The 19,331-nt window shown below is 41.1% G+C and overlaps 1 protein-coding gene across 13 annotated transcripts in view; it reads right to left on the bottom strand.

Moving 5' to 3' along the window:
- The window catches only part of Pfkfb1 (6-phosphofructo-2-kinase/fructose-2,6-biphosphatase 1), a 201,550-nt gene that overhangs the window by 160,245 nt on the left and 21,974 nt on the right, over nucleotides 1-19,331 (bottom strand). For all 13 annotated transcript variants that reach the window (XM_076562067.1, XM_042268768.2, XM_076562062.1 and 10 more), the window contains 6 exons: nucleotides 11,041-11,166; nucleotides 5,846-5,939; nucleotides 4,796-4,862; nucleotides 3,551-3,625; nucleotides 3,070-3,126; nucleotides 412-533 (listed from right to left, as the gene is read on the bottom strand). In XM_076562067.1, the coding sequence (XP_076418182.1) occupies nucleotides 412-533; nucleotides 3,070-3,126; nucleotides 3,551-3,625; nucleotides 4,796-4,862; nucleotides 5,846-5,939; nucleotides 11,041-11,134 (509 nt within the window). In that variant the 5' untranslated portion in view covers nucleotides 11,135-11,166. The remainder of the gene's footprint in view (nucleotides 1-411; nucleotides 534-3,069; nucleotides 3,127-3,550; nucleotides 3,626-4,795; nucleotides 4,863-5,845; nucleotides 5,940-11,040; nucleotides 11,167-19,331) is intronic.

The raw sequence follows: 19,331 nt of genomic DNA, 5'->3' as shown, positions 1-19,331 counted from the left end.
CTCAGCTCTTTACCACAGCCTCTTTTAAGGAGGTACTATGGGAATGTGATGGAAGAAAAAAGCAAATCTGTTTAGATACTGAGGTGACAGTCATGTGACTAGTATTTCTGCAATAACAACACAATATCCACAGAAGGGAGGCATTTGTTCTGGGAGCAAGTCTCGATCTGTGCCTATTACATAGGAAGGCACAACTTTAGACACCTCATGAATACATCCCACATCAAGGAATCACTGCTTCATGGAAAATTGGACTACAGGGGGTCATAAAGACATATCAAGTCCCACTTCTGATATTATGGATAGAAAAATTAAGGTCCCCAAAAGGTGGACATTTCCTTAGGTCCCATAAGACATCAAAACTGGGCTAAGGCTCTAGTCCTTGACTTTGGGGTGTTGTTGGGTTCTTACCTGTCCAATTCCTCATCCAAGGGTTGGTAGTTGATCTCATAGCACTCGATTCTCTTAAGAAAGTCTTCCAAAACCTTTTCTTGATCACAGTCAATATAATCAGGACTGCCTAGTTTCACTTGCTGTGAGAAGGTGGGAAGAAGATAAATGTGGAGAAACAGAGACCCTAACATTGTACTTGGAAAGGGCTCTTACATACAACTGACTACCACACCCCATTATAAAGGCATGGAAACTTAGAGTTTGACAAAATTAGGCAACCAAAGAGAAGCTGGGCTATATTTTACCATGTATTTACTCCCAGAGCACACACTGCTTAAAAACATCTGTAAGAGAACAGGAAACTGTGATGCAGAAGAGTTGCTTGCTTGCTATCTTGACTGGCTATCATAAAGGCTGTCCTGTATTTAGTCACTGCTGAGAAAATAGGCATATGTTGTCATTGGCTTTCTCAAAGACTGGCACTTCCTAATCCTCCAGTATCCATCTTCTCCTCCTTTATTCCCCACCCCTCCACTGAATCACTTGAGCCTCCATGGAATCTCACTCACTAGCAGAAACTAAGCCTCTCTAATCTCTTTTCTAAATAGCCAATCTCTTTGGCCTATGCTCACTAGAGCTTTGTGACTGATTGCTGGTAGTCAGAAAGGCATTCCTTTTTAAATTTGACATCATTATTTTATTATAATTATTGTGTGCATGTATATGTGTATGATGTGGCATTGGGGGACAAATGCATGCCATGGTGAGTGTGAGGACAACTTTGTGGAGTTGGTTCTCTCCTTTCACCTTTATGTGAGTTCTGGGGATTGAATTCAGGTCATCCAGCTTGTGTGCTGAGCATTTTGACCCATTGAGCCATCTCACTATTCCCAGAAGGATATTTATTTATTTATTTATTTATTTATTTATTTATTTATTTATTTATTTATTTATTTATTTATTTTTCCCAAAAGGATATTTATAACATGCACATTTGACAATGGGACTCTCCTATTTCTTCACCATTTCCAAGTGTCTTTTAGGACAAAGTATAAACTATTTTAGCAAGTGGATTGTGACAGATCCAATTGCCTTTTCACTACCATCCCTTACTGCTCTCCTATTTGGACACACATTTTGCTTTATCAGATTTAGTTCCCTGGATGTATCATATTTAGTATATGTTATTCCTCATTTCAATTCTTTACCTGTAAAAACTCCTGTGCACACATCAGGATATTGCTGTTATCTCTACTAGGAGGCTTTCCATTGCATCCCCTGACATGCAGGATTGGCCCTTACCACTGTGTTCCTACAACCCCTTTCTCCTTACCTCATCTCTAATCTCAAGGGCTCTATCTATATATCTGTCAGTGTCCCTAACTAGACTGTGAGTTCAAGAGAAGGGTTTTCACTGTTTCTATATTTTTAATGCCCACAATGGCTATCCAGGTGTACAGTTTCTCCCGAATCAATACATGGATGGATAATTGTGTGGATGAAGAGGATAAAGATTTGAACATACTATATATCCCAAGAGATAAAAATAGGACAAATGTGTAGCAGTTACAGGGAGATAAATTTCACTTTGATTGGGCTACATTTTTTAAGGACAATGACTATTGCAACTATAGGTGTGAACAGAAATGTAGACAAATACTCAGCTGAAAATTTAAGTACTTGATGAAAGGTTGAAAGAGATGGCCTTTAAGGTCTCTTATGCTCCTGAGCACCAATAATTTGAAGGGGCAGGGAACAACAAAAGTTTGTTAGTGATCTAATTCTAGACCATGCAGTTAAGAGGTTAAAAGTAGCAATGATTCTGATGTGCAATGTGGGGCACAATACAGAATATGGGTCTGTGAAAAAGACAGCCAAGCTGGGGTGCAGTCTTACTTCCATTTTTTTTTTGAGTTGTACCAGTTTTTGCCAACTCAAATTTGCCAAAACAAACATGTAGGTTTGTTGTGAAAAAAAAAAAAAAAAAACAAAACTGAGAGAGTCAAGCTTAGTGCTTGATGCATTCTAAGGGCTCTATAGATGCTGGCTTCATCTAACTTTACAGGAACACTGTGGGCAAGGATGGTCAGGGGAGTGCTTCTTATGCAAAGTGGAAGGAGCATCTCGGAGAGGAATGCTTTCTTTAAGTTTATCGTGGTCTAGGTATGAGACAAGCCTAAGACAGAATCAGGAGGATTGAGGGTTAGGGAGATGACTTAATGGGTAGTTTGCCACACAGGATGAATACCTAAGTTTGGATCACCAAAACCCACTGGATGAAGTGGTATGCATCTGTATTCCCAGTGCTTCTATTGTGAAATGAGAAGTGGAGACAGGAGGATGCCTTAAAAGCTTAAGGGCCAGCTAGCTTGGAAAATGCAACAGAGAACAAGAAGAGACCCTATCTCAAATAAGGTAGAAGGTGAAGACTGACACCTGAAATTATTTTCTGACCTCCACATATACACCACAGCATGTGCATTCCACATTTCACACATTTCACACACACACACACACACACACACACACACACACACACACGCGCGCGCGCGCACACACACGCTTGTATAATGTATGCGTGCATATATAGAGATACATACATGTGGATTTAAATGTAAATTAAATTAAAACTTTTTAAAAAAAGACTAAGGAAGAAAGGTAATTGGTGTTCCTTACCTTGATGTTTTCTGCAATGATGTCAGGGTCATTACAAATAGACTCAATAAAGAAGACCTAGAAGAGAAAAAGAGAGCTTTTTGGTGAGCCAAATAAGCATACCCATTCTTGATATCCCTGAGTCATCCCTAAGGACATTTCTAAAAAGAATGCTTTCACACAATGGTGCTTACAGGATTCTGACTCCTATGAGGCAGCCTGGCTCTAACTGAATCGCCACAGATTTCTGCTGGGTTTTGGTTCTTACACGTTTCTCATGACTCCTTCATCATTGCCACCTCACTATCCCCAGTATCAGCCTGTCAGTAACCAGCCACCACTGCCTAACCTGGATATCCCCCTGTTCTGTACTGCTCTGTTGTTTCTGAATTTACCAGGAAACTTGGATGTTGAGCCCACGGGTCCAGACTGGCTGCTCTAAGAGCCCTAATTCGTACTTCCCTGGGATTGGCTCTAGGTAAGCAGGGCTATGTCACTCTACCTTGTAACCATGCTCTTTAGCAAACTGCAGAATCAATGAGCGTCGCTCTCTGGTAGTGTTGGTGGCATCAAAAACCTAGAGACATGTAATAAGATTGGTTTACTCTCAATCTAGTGCTGATAGAATACCATTCTTCATTCACCTTTGTTCCAAGTGGAGGGCTTCCAGAAGGGGGCAGAACTTAAAGAGAGTCTTAAAGAAAAAGAAGGGGTTGGAATTGGCTTGTGTCGCTTTCAAAAGCATTCATTGAGCCCTTACTGTCGGCTCAGAAATGTCCTCCACCCTACACATGTAATAAGGCACGAGAAAAGTTTGGGGATTTTTCTTAGGATCATGTTACAGGTGAAGTAACAGGCCTAGAAGAAGGACTTGCTCTGATAACAGCCATGAATTAGCGATAGAGCAATTATACAGCTGCTTCTCCAGTTGAGACCCGTCCTTCCTAAAAAGCCTTAGAAAAGCTCAGGAACAGGAAAATTTCCCTATCCTTAGCATCCACATATTTGAGGACCTCTAACCCAAGGATTTAAGTAAGACATTAAGTTGCTGAGATGTTTGGGCAAATCTCTCTGTAAAAAAAGAAAAGAAAAAACAACAACAACAACAACAACAAAAGACATACTTCACAGCTTATGTTCTACACTGTATGGAAGTCCATGGAGTTGTATAGACTTTGGGTCTTGTTATTTTGGTATGGTATGTTTGTAATTGTTTGCAAGGATTTTTAATAAGAAAGTTTATAAAATTTTGATAGAAGAAAAGACAGTAATGTTTGTACTGCAGTCTAAAATTTTTTTTTTTTTTTGGTTTTTCGAGACAGGGTTTCTCTGTGTAGCTTTGCGCCTTTCCTGGGACTCACTTGGTAGCCCAGGCTGGCCTCGAACTCACAGAGATCCGCCTGCCTCTGCCTCCCAAGTGCTGGGATTAAAGGCGTGCGCCACCACCGCCCGGCCTAAAATTTTTATACTGCTAAATCTTGAGGACAAATCAATGAAGCATGGGGCTTAAGAGTATGGATTCTACAAATACTGCACCAACCTGGGAAACAACTGAATCTTTCTATGGTAATTCTTTTGGAATCTAAAATAGAGCATAATAATGACAACTCTCTCATGGAGCAATGTGAATTAAATTATTAATATAAACAAAATACTTGGAATAATGTATGGCATAAATAAATGCTTAGTACATATTATCTATTTTCCATAATGACAGCTTGAGGGGGAAAAATGGAAGATTATTTACCGCAACATGACCCTCCTCACGGCTGAGATATTTATGGACGTCCTTTAGGGCAGCCAGAGCACACTGCCTGAAAAACAGAGAAAGAAGCAGACAATCCCTATTCTCAGGATGAGTTCCCCTCACCACTGTTCTCTTATGGACCATCTCTCATATGTTTTACACTAAATTATTCATCTGTTAAACATCTACATAGCCCCTTTTGTTCTAGGCATCATGTTAAGTACAGAGGGGTCACAGTTGAAACTGACTCTGTGTGTACAGCTTAAGATGATGTATAAGACGACATGCACAAGAAAAGTTGAACAATCAAAGCATCCTAGTTTTAGGGCTCTAACTGTGTGCTACTGGAGCTCAAATTGAATTGGTTGATGAACACAGGTAGGCCTAGGGATGTGGTATTTGAGTTAATGAATTTCCAGCATAGGCAACATTGTAAACACAGGTATGATAGGCATAACATAATATACTTAGGCTTTCAGCAAAAAATCTCTTTACTGGTTATTGGTTACTGGGTCTATAGTGCGGACTCAGTTGAGAGCCAGGTTGCACCTAGGAGTATTTACATCCATATAGGTAAAAGAGACTTTAAAGTTGAAATGATGACACTGAAGAGACTGAAGAGGGCTGAGCTACTGAAACATTCAATCTCAGATGCTAGGGTAAGAATTTCTATGTTCTCTTACCAGAAACAGAAGACTGTAAATGCTTCTTGATAGAGAATGGCTATTACTAGAGCAGACTTCAAGTAGGCTGGCAGAAAGACTGGACACAAGGGTGTTCAACTCATGGCATAGGATAATTATGAGATGTGGCCCAACACAAATTGTAAACTTACCTAAAACACTGAAACTGCATTTTTTCCTATTTTTCATAACTTGACTGAGTAATTCTCAAGCATGAACATTGTAGATGACCACACTATGCTGCAATATCAAAAGCTTGGACACCCATGGAAGAGCAGGTTACTCTATCCTACTCCCCTAGAAGGATATGAAGAAAGGTCCCCCTCAGGTGAAGGGCAGCACAGGTCCTTAAATGTTGGGCACTTACTTCCTGATAAGCTGGGCCTCCATGTTGTCTGGGAGAAAGAATTCATAGTTCCTGTAGCTCACTGCCTCTCGTCGATACTGGCCTAAATTAAACACTGAAAACAGGAAACCCTAGTGAAGAGGTTGGGAAGATTGGAGTGGCCAAAAATATGTTCTTGCTGGAAGGAACCTCAGAGGTAGATGGCAGAATTTATAGGAAATTGTACATATAAAAGGAAAATATACATATAAAACTTCAAATTATGGGTACCAACTCATTTTCTCCCTCATATTAGTCCTGCAAAGTAGGGTTAAACATTTCATCTTTACAAATGAGGAAAGTAAAGCTCAGAGGTACAAACCAGCTTTCAAGTTAATAACTGGCAATCTGGAATTGAAACTCAAGTCTGTTTGATTATAAGCTATGTTACTTTATTATAAATTCCAATGTTTAAATGTCCTATTCAATAGGGAAGATAAAGAAGTGAGATACAGAGAATAAAATCAGTTATCCAAGGTCAAACCAAGAGTGAATTGATAACATATACAGACTGGGTCTCCTGACTCCCAGTTACCAAGGTTATTTTACCATTTTATATCATAAGGGATAATCTAAATGTAAATCTCTAAAAAGCACTTTCCCACTTGTGATGGGGAAAAAAACAGAGAAGGAATGGAGAAAGAGGATAAACAGCTAAAGAAATCACATTTCATTAATTCATGCATCCAAGAAATAAATTTAGGATACTGTGGTGGTTTGAATAAAAGTGGCTCCAATAAGCTCATATATTTGATTGATTAGTCATCAGGGAGTGGCACTATTTGAGAAGGATTAGGAGGTATGGCCTTGTTGTAGGAGGTGTGACCATACTGGAGGGAGTATGTCACTGGGGATGGGCTTTGAGGTTTCAGAAGCCCATGCCAAGCCCATAGTCACTTTCTCTTCTACCTGCTTGTCGATCCAGATGTAGAACTCTCAGCTACTATTCCAGGCCATGTCTGCCTGCATGCTGCCATGCTTCCCACCATGATGATAATGGACTAAACCTCTGAACCTGTACGCCAGCCACAATTAAAAGTTTTCCTTTATAAGAGTGCCTTGGTCATAGTGTCTCTTCACAGGAATAGAACAGTGACAAAGAAAGGGAGCCTAGTATTGCTATGATGGGCCAAATCATGTTGTTATTTGGAGGATTATGAAAGATTCTGTGTCTTTGAACTAGAAAAGTGGTTAGATGCTTTAAGCAAGGCTTAATGGGCCAGCCTAGCAGAAGTATAGAAGGCAGTGCTGAGGGTGATTTGAATTGTTGAGACCCAGCTCAAGTTTCAGAGGGGAAGATATTTAGCAAGTGACATAGAGACCATTCTTGTGATATTTTGGCAAAGAAATGTGGTGGGTTTTTGCCCTTGTCCTAAAAATCTGCCTGTGGAGGCATACAGAGGTTTCCTAGTGAGATCTGAGCTTGCTTTACCGAGCAGGGCTGCATTAGAGGATGGATTGACCTCGTGCATGTTTACAGGTGACTGGAAGGATCTGCACTTGGTCATGCTAGGGGGAGGTCTTTTGCTCCACCCCTTGGCATTCCTATAAAAAGCCCTTTAGAAGAGACAGAAGGGGCCAGTGAATATTGCCCTAGGCCCTCCTGAGGCTATCCTGTGTTTCTATCGGTTTCTCTCTCCTCTATCTTTCTATCTAAATATTTCTCCCTCTTCCCTCCTCAAGAGTACCCTGGGGAAAAGCAGGAGTGGGCCTCCCACAGAGAAATGGGTAGGTCTCTCACATCTGCCTCAGGCTAAACTGAAGAATTTTAGATTAATGGACCCAGCAGAGGAGATTTCAAGGCAGGCTAGTATTGACTGTGTCATGTAGTTATTACTAATTAGTCTTATGTAAATCTATAATGAAAAGGAACAAACTGAGCAAGGAAAATCACAAAATGTATAGTTTGAGGAGAAAGGGGGCACCAGGAAGTGTAATGGAGCTAAGTTTTGTGCTCAAAGAGATAAAAAGTTTAAAGAAAAGCCTGATGCTAGATGAAATAAAGGGAGTGGTGACCTCAGGGAAAGGCACCAGCAAGTTAAGCTTCCAAATTGTGAAAAGGAATTAAGAAAAGCTTAAGCAGTGGAGAAAATGATCAAAAATAGAAAGAAAATGAAAATGTATTTGAATGAGGGACCATGTTCCAGCTCCAATAAGCATAAAAACTTGGCAGCTTTGGCCACGTGGTTCTGGCTATAGAGTCCAGGATACAAGAAAAGGGATCTAGAATTTATTTCCCTTTGTGGCTAAGGAAAGTAGCTCAGGGTAGGCCTGTAGCAGGAGAGCCCCGGCATGGAAGCCCAGAGAGGCCGTTGTGTAAAGCTGTAAAGGTGAAGCAAGGATTGTACTGCGAACCCCAAGATGTTGGTGATGTCACAGTTGTAGGATACCTGCTAACGAGAACTGCAGAGCAGGTATGGAACCAGCCCAAGGGAGAGAGAGAGGGAGGTGTTACAGTTGACAGGAATTGGAGATGTGAAGAACACTTTGACATTAGACATGTTGATGTAGAATCTGGAGTTTGCCCTGCTACGTTTTGGTCTTGCTTTGGTCCAGTACTTCCTCACTATGCTCTCTTTTGAAATGACAATACATAGTCTATGCCACAGTACACTGGAATTACATGATCTGCTTTTTTATTCTGATTTTACAGGAGGTTAAAGTTAAGAGATTACCATGAGTCACAGAAGTCTTTGAATTTTGAACTTTTAAACAGTGTTGAGACTGTGATAGATATGGGGACTTTTGAATTTGGACTGAATGCACTTTTGCATTATGATATGTCTACAAGGCTATGGGGACCAGGGAATGGAATATGGTGGTATGAATAAGAATAACCCCCATAAGCTCATATATTTGAAAGCTTAGTCATCAGGGATTAGGAGGTATGGAATTTGTTGGAGTAGGTATGGCCTTGTTGGAAGAAGTGTGTTACTGGGGTGGGCTTTGAGATTTCAAAATTTAAGCCAGGCTCAGTCTCTCTATCTCTGTACCTGTGGATCAAAATGTAGAATTCTCAGCTACTTCTCCAGTGCCATGTCTGCCTGCATGCTGCCATGCTCCTTGCCATGATGATAATGGACCAAACCTCTGAAACTGTAAGCCAGCCCCAATTAAATGTTTTGTCTTATAATAGTTGTCGTGGGCATTGTGTCTCTTCACAGCAATAGAACAGTGACCAAGACAGACACCTACTCTGTAAAGAGTGGTATGACTTTTGGGACAGACGGACGGAGGGATAGGGACACACACACACACACACACACACACACACACACACACACACACACAAACACACACACACACACCTAGATTTTTGTGTTTGGGCTCTCAAGCAGCTTATAAACTAAAAAGTTAGACAGTAACCAAATCAGGCAACAGTGGAGCTCCTACAGAATCCTTTAAGTGCCCCAACAGAGACAATACTGAACTATGCAGAAGAGTGAGGGGAAGGAAAAGGTTACATTTGGGGTTAGCTTAGAGTATTGAAGAGAAAGCACTATTTGAACAAGGCCTTTTGGGGTAGGTATCTTTTACTGGTGGGTAAGAGGGTGATGGTAGAGAGCAAGGACATTATAGGTAGATTACAAGTAGTTAGACACTCCTCCAAAAAAGGTATAACATTTGCAGAAAGCAAAGTATGTTTGGGGGAAAGGGGTCAACCACTGTGGCTGGGGCCTGAAAATCTGAAATAGGTGAAGTGTGGATGGTCTTGAACAGAAGTAAAAGGACTTGGTTTCAAAACTGCAGACCAAGGAGAACTTTGGAGATCACAAGTGTTATCAGTCTTGTACTTTGGAATATGACTCTGAAGACCTATGTGAGCAGTTAAGTTGAAGAAACAGAATAAAAGGGGGATCAGGACAGAGGCACATCTGCCACTATGTCATGTGCTTCTTCATTCAGTAGAAGCTCCTCAGGCTTGCAATTCTGTAGACAATGGCTCTTTCCTACCTTCCTTGCCTCATCAAAGTTTCCCCTCCTCCCACAGGACCCATGTTAGATATATTCTTACCCATGAAGGTTTTGATGCCTGTCAGTCAGCAATTCCCTCTGTGAGCACCCTCAGCATGCATCTGAGAAGCCCTAGTCCAGCCTAGGACTTGTTATGTATACCATTCAGGGTTAGAATTCTTCAAGGACAGGACTTGAGTCTCACCCATTTTTATTTCTTTCCTAATGCTTGGCATGGGTTTTGGCACATGGAAAACTTTAGTGAATTAATTAGAGAAAGTGGATGAAAGGCAAGGAAGGATAAATGGGGGGTGGGGTGGGGAAGAGAAGATTTGGTGCCAGGTATAACTTGGTAGTAGAGTATATGCTTATTATAAACAAAGCTCTGAGTTCAATCCCTAGCACACAAAAAAGAGGAGAAACAGAGAGAAGGCTTGATGGGAATGAGGGAAGGGTGACTGGATAGATGGAGTAGACACAATGATGGGACAAACGAGAGAAAGGATAAGAGGAAAATCATGATTGAAAGGAGAGTACAGGATCCCTCTCTTCCCTTCAATAGAGTCATGCATTAGACCTAGCAGAGAATGTCAGATTTGAAATCAATTGTATCTTGATCCTGTCACTTATAACTGTGTCCCTTTAGAAAGGGTATTTCACCTCTTTGGCCTTATTTTTTTAACTATGAAATAGTGAAAAACTATAATGATAAAAAGTGTTATAGGGGACTGGAGAGATGGCTCAATGGTTAAGAGAACTGACTGCTCTTCTCAGAAGATCTGGGTTCATTCCCAGCACCCACATGGCAGCTCACAACTATTTTTAACTCCAGTTCCAGGGGACCCGACATCCATGGCAAAACACCAATTCACATAAAACAATAGTAATATTGATGGGATAATGTAGTTGTGATAAAAAAAAATACTTGCAGTACTCAGAGGATTGCTTTGAGTTTGCGAGCCTTCTGAAGAGCAGATTTAGTCTTAATACTAGTTTTTCTATGCCTAAATCCCAGCATAGTATTAGGCACAAAACATAGTTTCATGAAATGATATAATTTATAAGACTGTTGTGACAGTGGTAATAGCAGTGGTAGAAGTTCTAATCCTGGAAACAAGGGTGTGCAGCATTTTCTGTACTGAAAGGTATGGCCTTCTACCTTCTTCAGTTTTCAGTTAGTGGCCTGTGTTGGGGATGTATAGCAAATGATTTCTGAGACATACCTTTAGTTGGTGTTCCTATCCAGTTGAGATAGCGTGTGAGCTTCGTAGAGATGTAGGTCTTGCCTCGAGCTGGTAAACCCACCATGATCACCATTGTGGGAGAATTGGTGAACTGTGGTATGGATGCTGTAAGACAAACAGATCCTCAAAAGCTTATCCCTACACTTAGAGGCTCATCTGCTATTAGCTTAGAGATGTAGAGTTGGAAACCACACTACTTTCATCATTATGAGAAAAAAAGGGGGTGTTTAAATGGGCATCGCAACTTTTCTTAGAATCATCAGAAAATTGAGGTTGCAGTGCAGATAGTCAACTTAAACTTGTAAAAAAAAGGCATCTGCAGAGGGCAATAGAACTCTGGCATTTCTTAGTTGATACAGACACTGCTGAACAACATACAAACTCATAAGAAGATCCAGATAAAATGACTAACGAATTGCTAGGGCATTGCTAATGTGACATTCATAAGGACTGCAGACAAACAGCTTTAAATATTTTTTTCAATTTTCCTCTAGGTGCTGGCAGAGAAGAGTGAGAAAAATCCTGAGAAAAGTATTGTATAGTTCTGGCTTGGGGAAGACAACAGAACAATAACCATTGCTCACATTCTGCCCAAAATATTTGCTCCATATTCCTGTGGGGAAAGCCTTACTATTCTAAGGGAAAGGCAAGAGAAACTGTAGCTTGAGAGCACTGGTGGTAACTTACTGAACCTGAAAGCCAATCCTGATCAATCTACCCCTTCTCTCCTGGAACTTGGGCCAGACCAATTTACCTTCTCTTACCTGGGAGGGAAAATATTTCAATCTGCAGAAGGAGGCGAAACAAAAGTTAAGGGCACCGATGAAACTCTCTGAAGTGGGAAGAAATACAGAAAATATACCTGCCAAGCAGGGTGCTAGGCCTACTCATTACATTGGGAGTGCAAAAACACTTGTGATGGTCACACCTTCCATACTCAAGGGAAGCCTGCCTAGGACTGAGACTTAATAACAGAACATCTTAGTTCCCCATTCTTCACTACCAAACTAAATAGCTTCAGGAAAAGTAGTAGTGAAGGGGGCTGGAGAGATGGTTCAGCAGTTGAGAGCGTTTGCTGCTCTTGCAGAAGCCCCAGGTTTAGTTCCTAGCAACCATGTGTCAGCCAAAACCCACCTGTAATTCCAGTTCCAGGGACTCTATTGCCCTCTGCTGCCCTCTGCTGCCCTCCACAAGCACATACACATGCAGCAAAGCACGCATACATGACACAGCCATATCTGAATGGAATGGCAGAAGTCATAAAGCCAGCACAGCTGACAAAGATCCAGCAAAGCTGAGTCACATGATGGCCGTCATGCCACCTATGGTTTCATCCCCACCTGTTGCATACTTGAGGGACTTTTAATACTTGTACAATTTGGGGATGTTGGATTGATGGAAAACTTCTTATGAATCATTTATGCCTTCTCCCAGGAATGCTGCTTCTAAGCTTCCCCAGGACAGCCCTGAACATACTATTCCCCCCACTTTTAAAAAGATATCCTTATCTACTCGAAGGTCTTCCTTACGCCTTGGAGATAATGACATCTAAAGAAGCCAGAGGTCTCTTCATGAAGCTATGAGACATTCTTGAAACATCTGTCCGTGTACTTACACAGGAACAAGATATCAAAACAAAGTAAACTCAAAAAGTCAACAAGATTTGGTGGGCTAAAGAAGTTGGCCACAGTTCAGATTACAAGCCTCTTCCCACTATACAACTCAGACACTTATGTGGCATATACCTCTGCCCTACACAGAGACATATTGAGCAAAGTATGAAGTGGGAAGATGATGAAAGAATGAGATGTCAAAACCTCCCTCTCTTAGGACAGTTAGCACATGCAGAGCCACTGTGGTGGAATATGACCAAGGAACAACAGAATGCCAGGATTAGACATATAGACAAATTCTATAAAGATATAAAATATAAACATTGTATTACGTAAGAATTTGAATGATAACTGCAGCAGCTTTAGCCTGAGGATTTTTCCTGGGCACTCTGACCATTAAGAGTTAATAATATACCGGGTGGTGATGGCGCACGCCTTTAATCACAGCACTTGGGAGACAGAGCCAGGTGGATCTCTGTGAGTTTGAGGCCAGCCAGAGTGAGATCCAGGACAGGCACCAAAACAACAAAGAAAAACCCTGTCTCGAAAAACAAAAACAAAAACAAACAAAAAAGGAGTCAATAATACACTGCTTGGGGCATGGCAATATGCCTGGCTGTTTTGAAGATTTTGTTTTGGTCTAGCATCCTGGAAACAACCAAAGCTACCAGCCGGAGAACAGGCTGTCATATGCCTCTACATTCTTAAAAATTGGGTTATAGGGTTAATACATAAACTCTGTTTATTAGTGATGTCAAAACTTGAGGAAAAATGTTTGGAAATGATAACTGTTCTGTCATAGTTTATTAATGATGACTAAAAGATGAGCAAAAGGAAGTGAAACACATGTCTAAAACAAAAAATGATATGATCTATGTTTTGGAACATCATGAATGTATCCCTGCTTACTAAATCCTGTATAAATAAAGAAGCACCCTGGCTGCTAGTCAGTCAGGCTGCAAGATTCTTCTGATCACCATGGCCTGGCTCACCACCTTCCCTCACCAACTCCTTACATCCTCCCTGGGACCTGTCCTGCAGGGGATGGTTCCTGTCAGAGTAGGACAAGCCATACCGAGATGTGCCTCCTCTCTGTCCATGTCTCCTAAAGTGAAACTAAGAAGTGTCCTGCATCTGATTCCTCCCATTGCCGGCCACTCTTGCATCTACCCATCTTCAGACCCTGCAGTCATCTGGAGCTGGACTCTGGCACATACACATAAAATGTTTAAAGAAATCTAAAAAAAAAAAAAACCCAAAAAAACAGAAAAAAACCAACAAAACAAAAAAAAAAAACAAGATGAAACAGTAGTGAAAATATCTTTATGAGATAAAAGAGGTGGACTGTCTCTAGGGGGCAACACAAAAGGACAAGAATCAAGACCAAATAAAAAGTCTGAAGAGAGAGAAAGCATCAGAAACAGTTATGACACTGATGCTGGAATCATCAGACTGAGGATTTAAACTGGCTATGACATCATGTTAAATGCTTTATTTGAAAGGTAATCACACAAGATGAGAGAGCTATCTACCACTACTTTACTATACCAGCATAATCTCTAACAACAATCTAAACATTTGTCCTTATATTCACAGGTAAGTACAGTCCTCTCCCTTCATCAAGGGAGCTTATCTCTGCAACATACAAAGACCACTACAGAAAAACACAACCAACCAAAATGTAGAGTTGTGGACCCCAGTTCCAATGAATACAGCTACAAAGTAACTCTCACTCAAGGCTTGGGAAACATTGAGGAAAAGGGGGCAGAAAGAATGTAAGAGCCAGAGGATCAGGATGTCTGCAGTGAGACTGTGCCTCCTAGTAATGTCAGGAGCTATACTCATTGTATGTCTCCATTACAACCCAGTAAACCAATCACAGCAGAGAATTCCAACATAGTTGGAGCACAAGTAAAAGACCTTAAAACAGGCTTTATGCATATGATAGAGTTCTTAAAGAAGGAATGAACAAATCCCTTGAAACCCGAAAGTAGAAATAGAATCAATAAGAAAAATCCAAGCTGGAGGAAATCTGCAAAAGAAAACTTCAGGTATTCAAACAGGAACCATAAAGGCAAAATTTACCAAAGAGTGAAAGAAAGAATCTGAGGCACTGGAGCCACAATCAAAGAAATGGATACCTCAGTCAAAGAAAAGATTAAATATAAAAAACTCGGCACAAAACACCCAGGAAATCTAGAATACCATGAAAAGACCACATCTATGTATAATAGGAATAGAAGAAGGAGAAACAGCCCAATTCAAAGGCACAGAAAATACTTTTAACAAAATCATAGAAGAAAGTTCCCCTAACTTAAAGAAGGAGTTTCCTACCAAAGTACAAAAAGCATACAGAACACCAAATAGACTGGACCAGAAAAGAATGTTCCCTCAGAATAAAATAATCAGAACACTAAACATACAGAACAAAGAAAGAATATTAAAAGCTGAAAGGGAAAAGACCAAGTAACATATAAAGGCAGAGCTATTAGAATCACTCCCGACTTCTCAATGGAGACCTTAAAGCCAAAGGAGCCTGGACAGATGTGATGCAGACTCTGAGACCACTGATGCCAGCTGAGAATACTGTACCCAATAAAACTTTCAATCACCATAGATGTAGAAAATAAGGCAGTCCTGAAAAAAAACAAATTTAAGCAATATCTATCTACAAATCCTACAGAAAGGGGGCTAGAAGGTAAACTCCAATCTAAGAGGGTAACTACATCCAAGAAAACAGAGGGAATAAATAATTCCAGACCAGCAAATCAAAAGAGGGGAAACATGCAGGCAAGCGCGTGTACACATATACACCCCCCCCACCACCACTAAATAACAGAAATCAAAAATCACTGGTCATTGATCTCTCTCAGCACCAATGGTCTCAATTCCCTAATAAAATGACATGGACTACCAGGATGGATGTGAAAAACAGGTCCATCCTTCTGATGCATCAAGGAAACACATGTTAACATCAAGGACAGACATCACTTCAGGGTAAAGGGTTGGAAAAATACATTTCAAGCAACTGGACCTAATACACAGGCTGGTGGAGCCATTTTCATATCTGGCAAAATAGACTTCAAACAAAAACTAATCAGAAGAGATAGGAAAGCACACTACATATTCATCAAAGGAAAAATCCACCTAGAGGACATTGCAATCCTTAACATCTATGCACCAAACACAAGGGCACCCAAATTTGTAAAAGAAACACTTCTAAAGCTTAAATCATATATTGACCCTCACACACTAAGGGGGAGAATTCAATACACCACTCATACCAATAGACAGGTCATCCAGACAAAACATAAAGCATAGAAATGCTAGAGCTAACTGACACCATAAACAAAATGGATGTAACAGATCTATACAGAACATTTCACCCAAACACAAAAGAATATAACTTCTACTCAGTACCTCATGGAACTTTCTCCAAAACTGCCACATACTCGGACACAAAGCAAGTCTCAACATATACAAAAGAACTGAAATAACACCCTGATTCCTATCTGACTACCACGGATTAAAGCTGGATGTTAAAAACAACAGAAAGCTTACAAACTCATGGAAACTGAATAACTCTCTACTGAATGAAAATGGGTCAAGAAATAAAGAAAAGAAACAAGACTTTCTAGAATCCAATGAAAATGAATACACAAAATATCCAAACTTATGGGACACAATGAAAGCAGTGCTAAGAGGAAAGTTCACAGCACTAAGTGGTGACATAAAAAAAAAAAAATCAGAGAGATCTCCAACTAGCCACTTAACAGCATACATGAAATCTCCAGAACAAAAAGAATCCAACACACACAGGAGTAGTAGACAGCAGGAAATGATCAAACTCGGGGCTGAAATCAATAAAATAGAAACAAAGAGAACAATACAAAGAATCAATGAAACAAAGAGTTGATTCTTTGATAAATCAACAAGATAAACAAACCCTTATCCAAACTAACTAAAAGGCCGAGAGAGAATATCCAAATTAACAAAATTAGAAATGAAAATGGGGACGTAACAGGAGACACTGAGGAAATCCAGAAAATCATAAGGACATACTTTAAAACCTCTACTCCAACAAAATTGGAAACTCTAAAAGAAATGGATACTTTTCTCAATACATACCACCTACCAAAGTTAAATCAAGACAAAATAAACAATTTAAACATTTATAACTCATAGTAAAATAGAAGCAGTCACATGTCTGCCAACCAGGAAAAAAAGATCTCAGGGCCAGGTTTTAGCACATAATTCTACCAGACTTTTATAGGAGAGTGTCTTAGTTAGGGTTTCTATTGCTGCAACAAAACACCAAGACCAAAAGGCAAGTTGGGGAGGAAATGGTTTATTTGGCTTACACATTGCTGTTCATCACTGAAGGAAGTCAGAAAAGGAATTCAAACAGGGCAGGGTCCCGGAGGCAGAAGCTTATGCAGAGGCCATGAAGGGGAGCTGCTTACTGGCTTGCTCAGCCCACCTTCTTATAGAACCCAGGACCAGCAGCCCAGAGATGGCACCACCACCATGGGCTGGATCCTCCCCCACTGATCACTAATTAAGAAAATGCCTTACAGCTGGATCTCATGGAGGCATTTCCTCAGTAGAGGCTCCTCCCTCTCTGATGACTCTAGCTTGTGTCAAGTTGACACAAAAAAAACCCAGCCAGTACAAAGAGTTAATACTCCTCAAATTGTTAAAAAAAAACAAAACAAAACCCGGAAGGGACATTCCTCAATTCATTTACAAGGCCACAGTTACCCTGACATCTAAACCACATAAACACCCAAGAACACATCACAGAGATCATCCACCATGATCAAGTAGGCTTCACCTCAGAGATGCAGGGATGGTTCAACATATTTAAATCTATAACTGTAATCCACCATATAAAAAACTGAAAGGTGAAAACCACATGATCTGAGATACCATCTTACATCTGTCAGAATGGCTAAGATCAGAAACACTGAAGACAGCTTATGTTGGAGAGGATGTGGCATAATTCCACTGTTGGTGCGAGTGCAAACTTGTACAGCTATTTTGGAAATCAGTATGGCGGTTTCTCAGAAAATTGGGAATCAATCTACCTCAAGACCCAGCAATACCACTCATGGGCATATACCCAAGGAATGCTCAATCATACCACAAGGACACATGCTCAACTATGTTCATAGTAGCATTATTTGTCATAGCTAGAACCTGGAAACAACCTAGATGCCCCTCAACTGAAGAATGGATTAAGAATATGTGGTATATACACACAATGGAGTACTACTCAGCAGAGGAAAACAATGACATCATGAAATTTGAAGGCAAATGGATGGAACTAGAAAATATCATCCTGAGTGAAGTGTGGGAGCCCATTCTCAGGTTCCTCATGGCTTTACCCAGCAGGTCCGAATAGAGGATGATTAGGACCACGGGCCTGAGTGCAGGTGTCTGAGATGGTCTGCACTTGGCTGTGCTGGGGCAGAAGGTCTTTTGCTCCACCCCTTGGCGTCTCTATAAAAATCCTGGGCCAGAGACAGTCCGGGCCCGTTGGAATAGGTTCCAGGCCCTCTCGAGGCTATCCTTTATTTTCTATCTGTTTATCTCCACAAGATTCTCCGCTGTAAATCCTTCTATCTAATATTTCCTGCTGATCGCACTCAAGAAAACTCTGGGAAGCTGTGGGGGTGGCGGGTAAACGCCCCACAGTGAAGTAACCCAGACTCAGAAGGACAAACATGATATGTACCCACTCATAAGTGGATACTAGAAGTAAAGCAAAGGATAACCAGACAACAACACACAACTCCAAAGAAGCTAGCTAACAATGAAGATCCAAAGAGGGACTCATGGATCACCCTGGGAAGGGGAAATAGATAAGATCTCCATGAGTGAACTGGGGGTGAAGGGGTGGGCAATGAAGGGTAGAGGATGGGGGATGAGAACATAAGGGAGTGGGATGGTCAAGCTGGAACAGAGATGGAGTAGGAAAGCAATGAGATATCATGGGCATAGAGAGAAACCTGGTGCTAGCTAAGCTACCAGGAATCCCCAAGGATGACCCCAGCTTGGACTACTAGAAATAGTGGAGAGGGTATCTGAACTAAACTGGCTTGTCCCAGAGATCAGATTGGTAAATACCCTAACTTTCATCACAGAACTTTTCTCCAATGACTGATGGAGGCAGATGCAGAGATCCACAGCCAAACACCAGGCTGAGCTCCAGGAGTCCAGTAGGAGACAGAGAAGTTATTCTATGAGCAAGTGCATCAGGATCATAATGGGGAAACCTGCAGAGACAACCAAAGCAAACTGGTGGGAACTCATGAAAGTTGGATCAGTGGCTGTGGAGCCTGCATGGGACTGGACTAGGCCCTCTGCATGGCAAGACAATTGTATAGCTTGATATGCTTCGGGGGGCCCTCAGCATTAGAATCAGAATCCATCTCTGGTACATGAGAGGGCTTTTTGGAGCCCATTATCTATGATGGGACACCTCATGCAGACTTGAGGCAAGGGGAAGGGCTTGCACTTGCCTCTACTGGATGTGCCTCCCCATGGGAGGCCTTGCCTTCTTGTTGGGGGGAGTGGGGAGTGAGTTGGGGGGAGGCTGGGAGATGGGAGGAGGGAAGAGGGGGATCTTTGATTGGTGTGTAAAATGAATGAAAA

Source organism: Peromyscus maniculatus, chromosome X (genome assembly GCF_049852395.1).
Source record: "Peromyscus maniculatus bairdii isolate BWxNUB_F1_BW_parent chromosome X, HU_Pman_BW_mat_3.1, whole genome shotgun sequence".
Classification (NCBI taxonomy): domain Eukaryota; kingdom Metazoa; phylum Chordata; class Mammalia; order Rodentia; family Cricetidae; genus Peromyscus; species Peromyscus maniculatus.
The sequence above is the reverse complement of the archived record's forward strand: the minus strand, read 5'-3'. Positions and strand labels throughout refer to the sequence as shown.